General features: G+C 45.3%; 1 protein-coding gene across 1 annotated transcript in view; it reads right to left on the reverse strand.

Annotated features, from left to right (window-relative positions):
* LOC307019154 (microtubule-associated protein 1S-like) overlaps window positions 1–10,000 on the reverse strand; it is a 26,717-nt gene that overhangs the window by 10,393 nt on the left and 6,324 nt on the right. The window contains exons 4-7 of the mRNA XM_079649803.1: window positions 9,289–9,429; window positions 7,602–8,189; window positions 5,195–6,691; window positions 582–1,287 (exon numbers count right to left, since the gene is read on the reverse strand). Coding sequence (XP_079505929.1) covers window positions 582–1,287; window positions 5,195–6,691; window positions 7,602–8,189; window positions 9,289–9,429 — 2,932 coding nt within the window. The remainder of the gene's footprint in view (window positions 1–581; window positions 1,288–5,194; window positions 6,692–7,601; window positions 8,190–9,288; window positions 9,430–10,000) is intronic.

The following is a 10,000-nucleotide window of genomic DNA, read 5'->3' on the forward strand; positions in this document are numbered from 1 at the left end:
ACGCAGTAAATGTATAATGATATGAATGCTAAAGGCTTCATTTCATGGTGTAACATTTGTATCTGCAATTATTTGGAGTAAAACAAGACACAGATCGGCTGGAAGGTTCAGTATCAACGTCTCTGGACCCAGACGTCACAGAAAAAGCATGAATTTAATTTAAAAAAAAGACTAAAACTGTAATAAATGTTTGTAAATGTGTTGTACGTGTTGGGTTTTTTCAGTTGCCGTTTAAAGGCCTAGAAGTCAGCAACAAGCTAAAGCATCAGTACGTCTGATCCTGAGCTTCCTGTCCGTGTCTCCCTACCTGAGGACGGGGTTTTCTTTGTGGACAAAACAGCTTCTGAGAAAGCAGAGTTTAATGCATTTTTTGGAATTTATATCGCAGTTTTGGAGAATGATTCTTTATTTGTGTTAACGTCTCTGGACCCAGACGTCCCAGAAAAAGCCTGGAGACCTTCTTAAACTTTTGTGAATTCGTCGTGCGTGTTTTAAGTTGTGTTAAAGGCCTAGCAGTCAGCAACAAACGCTGAAACTAAAGAGTGTGTCTGATCCTGAGCTTCCTGTCCGTGTCTCCCTACCTGAGGACGGGGGTTTCGCCGCTCCTATCCTGGATCCACCCAGAGAGTTCCTTGCTGACGGCTTAGTGTCGAGGCTGCTTGTCGTCTTCAGCGTTGACGATCCGACCGCCTTCGCCCTCCCGCTCTGAGTCACGCTTCCTCCAGATCCCGGCCTCTGCACAGATCCTGCTGTCTTCCTGGTTTTACCCGCTGAGCTCTTCTTGTTCGCCTCCGAATCGGCCATGCATGCGCCAGGCTGCGGGGGCAACGGGGGTAGATCTTTCACGGGGGCTGGAGGAGGGTCGTGGCGATGGGAGGGAAGAGGACTTGGAGGAAACTCATCCTCAGAATCAGCTGTGATGGACGGGCAGTCGTCGGTACACGGAGGGACGTCTGACTCCGAGGCGTTTGGGAGGGATTCGCTCACAGAAGTGGGCGGGGTTTCTTGGCTGAACGCTGACGTGCTGCTGCTGCTGTGATCCCGAGAGACGTTGTTGTTGTTGGTGTTGTTGTTGGAGAGGTCTGGAGACGTGGAGGGGCCCACATGTTGGTGCTGGAACTCACAGGGTGACACCAGGCACAAGTCAACGTCGTGAGGAACGTCTAAAATCAGCTCCGACATGCCGTGGACGTGATCCGCGGTGTTGGAGTCGTGTCCGTTAGAGTAGACATTTCCCTGGATCTCAGCGGGGGCTTGCTCCAGAGACACCGACAGGGATTCATCTACCTACGAATAAAAAGGTTAGAAAAGTGTCAAAAGAACTAGAACTTCCCAGGAAGACTCGGGGTCGAGGAATGAGAGAATCTGGTGAATATCTGGAACAAACCTGCAGGCTGTGACTCTGACTACTTTTAAATCCAGACTGAAGACTTTTATTTTTGCTGCTACTTTTAATTGAACTATTCACATCTCACACTGCACTGTAATTATATTATTCATGTTTGATAATCTTTGCTTTTTAATGTTTCTAATGTGTTTTCTGCTCTTAATGTCTTTGAATTGCCTGGTGTTCCAAAGTGCTGTATCAATTGTCGGGGAAAGTATAACTTACTTTCCTATTCCTGTCATACGACAACTGCTGGTACTGTGTGTGACCTTGCAGCTGCTTCCTCTTCAGATAGAAGGAGGCAGGGCAGGATTCACTTTGTTTATCGACAGACGGGAATACACCTACTCTTGTCTTCCACCCTTTGAGGGGGCAAAGAGCAACATCATCGTAAATGGGAATACCTGCTGACACCAAACTGATTTACGACCAAGAGTGGGACTGCCCTCAGACTATATAAGCTGGATGTGATTTCCTGTTCCTTTGAGCAGCAAACCTCATGTGTCTGAGTTTAACCATATTCCTGTATGTGACTTAAAGGTCAGCTATTAATTAAAATCCTCTTCTCCATGTCTCTTCTACATCAACATGTGTCCCCTCCTCTTCATGTCTCTTCTACATCAACATGTGTCCCCTCTTCTTCGTGTCTCTTCTACATCAACATGTGTCCCCTCTTCTTCATGTCTCTTCTACATCAACATGTGTCCCCTCTTCTTCATGTCTCTTCTACATCAACATGTGTCCCCTCTTCTTCATGTCTCTTCTACATCAACATGTGTCCCCTCTTCTTCATGTCTCTTCTACATCAACATGTGTCCCCTCTTCTTCATGTCTCTTCTACATCAACATGTGTCCCCTCTTCTTCATGTCTCTTCTACATCAACATGTGTCCCCTCTTCTCCATGTCTCTTCTACATCAACATGTGTCCCCTCTTCTTCATGTCTCTTCTACATCAACATGTGTCCCCTCTTCTTCATGTCTCTTCTACATCAACATGTGTCCCCTCTTCTTCATGTCTCTTCTACATCAACATGTGTCCCCTCTTCTTCATGTCTCTTCTACATCAACATGTGTCCCCTCTTCTTCATGTCTCTTCTACATCAACATGTGTCCCCTCTTCTTCATGTCTCTTCTACATCAACATGTGTCCCCTCTTCTTCATGTCTCTTCTACATCAACATGTGTCCCCTCTTCTCCATGTCTCTTCTACATCAACATGTGTCCCCTCTTCTTCATGTCTCTTCTACATCAACATGTGTCCCCTCTTCTTCATGTCTCTTCTACATCAACATGTGTCCCCTCTTCTCCATGTCTCTTCTACATCAACATGTGTCCCCACTTCTCCATGTCTCTTCTACATCAACATGTGTCCCCTCTTCTCCATGTCTCTTCTACATCAACATGTGTCCCCACTTCTCCATGTCTCTTCTACATCAACATGTGTCCCCTCTTCTCCATGTCTCTTCTACATCAACATGTGTCCCCACTTCTCCATGTCTCTTCTACATCAACATGTGTCCCCTCTTCTCCATGTCTCTTCTACATCAACATGTGTCCCCTCTTCTCCATGTCTCTTCTACATCAACATGTGTCCCCTCTTCTTCATGTCTCTTCTACATCAACATGTGTCCCCTCTTCTTCATGTCTCTCCTACATCAACATGTGTCCCCTCTTCTCCATGTCTCTTCTACATCAACATGTGTCTCCTCTTCATCAACATGTGTCCCCTCTTCTTCATGTCTCTTCTACATCAGCATGTGTCCCCTCTTCTTCATGTCTCTTCTACATCAACATGTGTCCCCTCTTCTTCATGTCTCTTCTACATCAACATGTGTCCCTTCTTCTTCATGTCTCTTCTACATCAACATGTGTCCCCTCTTCTCCATGTCTCTTCTACATCAACATGTGTCCCCTCTTCTTGATGTCTCTTCTACATCAACATGTGTCCCCTCTTCTTCATGTCTCTTCTACATCAACATGTGTCCCCTCTTCTTCATGTCTCTTCTACATCAACATGTGTCCCCTCTTCTTCATGTCTCTCCTACATCAACATGTGTCCCCTCTTCTTCATGTCTCTCCTACATCAACATGTGTCCCCTCTTCTCCATGTCTCTTCTACATCAACATGTGTCCCTTCTTCTTCATGTCTCTTCTACATCAACATGTGTCCCCTCTTCTCCATGTCTCTTCTACATCAACATGTGTCCCTTCTTCTTCATGTCTCTTCTACATCAACATGTGTCCCCTCTTCTTCATGTCTCTTCTACATCAACATGTGTCCCCTCTTCTTCATGTCTCTTCTACATCAACACGTGTCCCCTCTTTTCCATGTCTCTTCTACATCAACATGTGTCCCCTCTTCTCCATGTCTCTTCTACATCAACATGTGTCCCCTCTTCTTCATGTCTCTTCTACATCAACATGTGTCCTCTCTTCTCCATGTCTCTTCTACATCAACATGTGTCCCCTCTTCTCCATGTCTCTTCCACATCAACATGTGTCCCCTCTTTTCCATGTCTCTTCTACATCAACATGTGTCCCCTCTTCTCCATGTCTCTTCCACATCAACATGTGTCCCCTCTTTTCCATGTCTCTTCTACATCAACATGTGTCCCCTCTTCTCCATGTCTCTTCTACATCAACATGTGTCCCCTCTTCTTCATGTCTCTTCTACATCAACATGTGTCCCCTCTTCTTCATGTCTCTTCCACATCAACATGTGTCCCCTCTTCTTCACGTCTCTTCTACATCAACATGTGTCCCCTCTTCTTCATGTCTCTTCTACATCAACATGTGTCCCCTCTTTCTCATGTCTCTTCTACATCAACATGTGTCCCCTCTTCTCCATGTCTCTTCTACATCCACATGTGTCCCCTCTTCCTCATGTCTCTTCTACATCAACATGTGTCCCCTCTTCTCCATGTCTCTTCTAAATCAACATGTGTCCCCTCTTCTTCATGTCTCTTCTACATCAACATGTGTCCCCTCTTCTTCATGTCTCTTCTACATCAACATGTGTCCCCTCTTCTTCATGTCTCTTCTACATCAACATGTGTCCCCTCTTCTTCATGTCTCTTCTACATCAACATGTGTCCCCTCTTCTTCATGTCTCTTCTACATCAACATGTGTCCCCTCTTCTCCATGTCTCTTCTACATCAACATGTGTCCCCTCTTCTTCATGTCTCTTCTACATCAACATGTGTCCCCTCTTCTCCATGTCTCTTCTACATCAACATGTGTCCCCTCTTCTCCATGTCTCTTCTACATCAACATGTGTCCCCTCTGTGTGAAGAGACTCTGAAAGTTTCAGGAACAAAGATTCTCTCTCTTTTTGATCCATTTCTATAAAAACCTGTCTGAAAACGAGCTGATCAGATTTTGGCCACTTGATGATGTCATAACGATGTTTTGTCTTGTGTAACCATTAGCCAATCAGCAACCAAGATAACACCCCCCCCCCTTATCACCTGAATCTCCTCTAGAGCACCATTGAGTTCTTTGTAACCAAATCTCTCTCTGAGGGGCGTGGGGAGGGGCTCCTTATTTTCATCTAAAGTAACAGACAGAGAATCAGCACTTTGGAAACAGAGGGGATTATGGGTAATGCTGCAATGACCTGTTTGGTATTTCAGCCAATCAGAGACAGGCTCTGGATATATCTGAGACCTATAATGTACTGATGAGAAACAGTGTAACAGGGGACCTTTAACTCTGCTCCTTCTTGTAAGAATAAATGAGCACCTGATTATTGATTCTCAAATCGGTGTCGAGTGATATTTTTCGAACAGAAATAAACCCGCCTCACCTCTGTGGATTGAGGGGATCCCAGTTCTGCCGGCATGGAGGTGATGGTGGTGGACGAGTCTCTGAAAGGACTGAGCGTCAGGAGGCTGGACTGTTTATCCTGAGAGGACGCAGAGTTCTCCAGAACACATCCTCGAGGGTCCTGGTTCAACTCCTCGAGGGTCAGATCGGATCCTACAGGTCCTGCAGGTTCTGAGCAGCGAAACTTCTCCGGACTCTCCACAGAGTTCCCGTTGACCTGCGAGTTGTTCCCGTTGTCGTTTTCCAGCCGAAGATTCTCGAACTCGGCCGTCATGTCCTCGGGCGTTGAGACCTTCGAGCGATCCGCCTCCTTCTGGACTTCTGGTTCCTTTGAGCCTGATTTACCTTTCGTCCCTTTATTCGTCGAGTCTTTCTTTGGGAGGGTCCCGTCTTTCTTGAGAGACCCAAACTTGTCCGGTGCTTTCTTCACGTTGAGACTTCCTGTGGACGATGGTGCTTTCTTCACGTTGAGACTTCCTGTGGACGATGGTGCTTTCTTCAGGTCGATACTTCCTGTGGACGATGGTGCTTTCTTCAGGTCGAGACTTCCTGTGGACGATGGTGCTTTCTTCACGTCTTTAGAAGCTGGTTTTGCTGGTTTCCTCTCCTCCGTCTTCACATCCTTCTTACCGTCTTTTTTTGGTTCCGGCTTGAGATCTTTCTTTGGTTTAATACTTATCGTTTCCTTCTTCACGGCTTCTTTCTTCTTCTCTGCGTTCTCTTCTTTCTTCACAGAGACCTTCTCGTCCTTCTTCTTCACGTCCTTCTTGTCTTCCTTTGACCCCTCTTTCTTTGGAACCAGCTTTTCTGCAGGTTTCTGAGGTTTTGCTTTAGCGTCTACCTCCTTTACTTTTGGCTTCTCCTCTCCATCCTTCTTGTCTTTCGGTCCGGTTTCACCTGCTGTCTTCGGCTTCGTCTTCACGTCCTGTTTCTTGAGATCCACTCTCTTGTCTTTCTGTAAGGCACTGCTGGGTCGGACCTCCCTGGTCTGGGACTTCAGACTCTCCTGACTCTCCGCTCGCTTTGGTGGTTTCTCCCTTTTCAGACTTTCTAGGTCCTTCAAACACACAACGGGATGTTTGAGGAATTCCAGATGTTTGAGTTTATCGAGTCCCTCCAGGATCCTGTTCTGCGGGGTGCAGCCCGGGAAAAGGACCCTGATGATCTTCTCCTGAGGACTCGATGGGTGCCAGACCAACAGAGCGCAGATTGAGGCGAGGCAACTTATCGGAAGTTCTTCAGACGGTGCATTCGACCCGCCGTTCGGCCAGTTCTGCATCAGGACTTCCAGGGTTTTACTCATGGGGTTCAGAGGGTACAGCTCCAGACGGCCCACCCCCATCTTCTGGAACAGGATCAGCGGCACAATGCTGGGTCCGTTAGACCGGCTCAGAGGCTCCGGTTTGATTGAGAGTCTTTCTAAAAGCTGCAGAGCGAGCGTCGCCTGATCGCAGCTCTTCATCTCCGCCGGGTCCACCTGTCAAAGATGGCAAAAGTACACACATCCTTTACTCAAGTAGAAGTACACACATCCTTTACTCAAGTAGAAGTACATACATCCTTTACTCAAGTAGAAGTACATACATCCTTTACTCAAGTAGAAGTACACATACTCGTGTTTAAAAATACTCTGGTGAAAGTAGAAGTACTGACTAAACTTCTTTCCTCAAGTCAAAGTAAAGAGGCTTTGAAATGTACTTCAGTAAAAAGTACCCATAACTAGCAGCTGTTTTAAAGAGTACCTGACCTCCCTTTATATCAATAGAACAATAATGTCATTGTTAGCTAATGAATGTTTCCATGCTGAACAACGGCAACATGACAACGTTTCCATTGGTCCCTCTTCTTTAGAGAAGACCAGGAAATGATGGATACACGGATCGTGTTCAAATCAATAGGCACGCAATGACTCTAAATAATAATGATCACGCCACCAAACACACATTCAGACTAAAGGAACCAGCCTGTTTGGAAAATGAGAGAAGTAGAAAGTACAGGTATTTGAGTTCAACATGTAAGAAGTAGAAAGTACAGGTATTTGTGTTCAACATGTAAGAAGTAGAAAGTACAGGTATTTGAGTTCAACATGTAAGAAGTAGAAAGTACAGGTATTTGAGTTCAACATGTGAGAAGTAGAAAGTACAGGTATTTGAGTTCAACATGTGAGAAGTAGAAAGTACAGGTATTTGAGTTCAACATGTAAGAAGTAGAAAGTACAGGTATTTGAGTTCAACATGTGAGAAGTAGAAAGTACAGGTATTTGAGTTCAACATGTAAGAAGTCAAAGTAAAAAGTCGTCAGAAAAATAAGTCATGGAGTAAAGTACTCATACCAGAAACATGTACTTAAGTACAGAAATGAAGTATTTGTACTCCGCTACTTCCCACCTGTAAAGCCTTCAGTCTGTCGGGGGCGTTCAGGAAGACGACCCCTATCTCTGGGGAGATGAGGTTCTTCATCCAGTCCTCTTCAGTCTGGGATCCAGCTCCTTCCTCCTCCTGCTCGGCCACCTTCCTCTGCAACAAACTGATCACGCCGGGCAGGTTGTCCACTCCGACGTGGGTCAGCAGCACCGAGTCGATCCGATCCAGGTGCCGAACGAGTTTCCAGAAGCAGGACCGGGTGTCAGAGCCGCCGTTCACCAGCACGTTAAACCCGTTCACGGCGAAGAACGCGGATCCTCCTCGTCCGCCGGGGAAAACGTAGCAGCAGGGCCTCGAAAGCTTCAGGAAACCAACGGTGCTCGGAGGCTCCAGGAGCTCAAAGGGCGATTCGGGCTCCAGAGATTCGGACAAGTACTCCAGAAACTCCTGCAGACCCTCCATCTGTGGGAGCACCGGCGGGGGGTTCACCTGCACCGTCAGGAGGTCCTGCAGGGGGTCCAGAGCCGGGCGGGACCAGAGACCCAGGTCCGGGCAGCTGAGGGTCAGATGGGCCTTCAGAGCGGGGTCTGCAGAACCCAACACCTTCACCACCTGAGGAACAGAGAGCAGATAGAGAGTCACGGCACAGGGGACTAGAAACAAAGAGGAGGGACACGGGATATTTACTCAAGTACTGAACTTCAGGACAACTGTGAGATACTTGTACTTAACTTTAGTATTTACATTTACTTTGTACTTCTACTCCAAGTACAAGATCTGAGTACTTCTACTTTTACTCAAATACAAGATCTGAGTTCTTCTACTTTTACTCAAGAACAAGATCTGAGTCCTTCTACTTTTACTCAAATACAAGACCTGAGTACTTCTACTTTTACTCAAGTACAAGATCTGAGTACTTCTACTTTTACTCAAATACAAGATCTGAGTTCTTCTACTTTTACTCAAGAACAAGACCTGAGTACTTCTACTTTTACTCAAGTACAAGATCTGAGTCCTTCTACTTTTACTCAAATACAAGATCTGAGTCCTTCTACTTTTACTCAAATACAAGACCTGAGTACTTCTACTTTTACTCAAGTACAAGACCTGAGTACTTCTACTTTTACTCAAGAACAAGATCTGAGTCCTTCTACTTTTACTCAAATACAAGACCTGAGTACTTCTACTTTTACTCAAGTACAAGATCTGAGTCCTTCTACTTTTACTCAAATACAAGACCTGAGTACTTCTACTTTTACTCAAGTACAAGACCTGAGTACTTCTACTTTTACTCAAGAACAAGATCTGAGTCCTTCTACTTTTACTCAAATACAAGACCTGAGTACTTCTACTTTTACTCAAGTACAAGATCTGAGTCCTTCTACTTTTACTCAAATACAAGACCTGAGTACTTCTACTTTTACTCAAGTACAAGACCTGAGTACTTCTACTTTTACTCAAGTACAAGATCTGAGTCCTTCTACTTTTACTCAAATACAAGACCTGAGTACTTCTACTTTTACTCAAGTACAAGATCTGAGTACTTCTACTTTTACTCAAGAACAAGATCTGAGTACTTCTACTTTTACTCAAGAACAAGATCTGAGTACTTCTATTTTTACTCAAGAACAAGCTCTGAGTACTTCTACTCAATTTTTAAAAGTGTTCAGAACCATTCAATTAAGAATCCTGGTCATATCGATGATCTCACCTCTTCCTCTGTGAAGATGTGCAGGAAGTCTCTGAAGGAGAAGCGTCCTTTCTGCAGCACGATGTCTCCGGACGCCTCCTCACACTGACCCGCCAGAACCAGCAGCTTGTGACGGGACGGGTCCAGAACCAGCCTCCGGACCTGAGGCACACACACACACACACACACACACACACACACACACACACACACACACACACACACACACACACACACACACACACACACACACACACACACACACACACACACACACACACACACACACACACACACACACACACACACACACACACACACACACACACACACACACACACACACACACACACACACACACACACACACACACACACACACACACACAGAGTTATATTACAACACACACTTCACTATCAGGGGATCTACTGTGATCATTTGTTAATACTCAGCTGCAAATATGGTTTGACCCCTAAAAAACTGCAACAAGAGGTTTCTTTACAGTTTTGTGTAGTATTATGTGTCCCTAAAAGTACTTTTCCAGATGGCGTCAAAGATGGCCCAAAATTCCTTAAAATACCCTAACTCCTTCATAATTTATTCTAGACAAGTAATTTTTTTGTCTAAACCTGAGTTTTGGGGGCCTACAAATATATTGGAAATGTCCAAATTGCAATAACATGATTATTGTTGGGGAAATATTTTCCAAGGCCCATAACTTTGACCCGGTTTA

Source organism: Notothenia rossii, assembly GCF_949606895.1.
Source record: "Notothenia rossii genome assembly, chromosome: 1".
Lineage (NCBI taxonomy): Eukaryota > Metazoa > Chordata > Actinopteri > Perciformes > Nototheniidae > Notothenia > Notothenia rossii.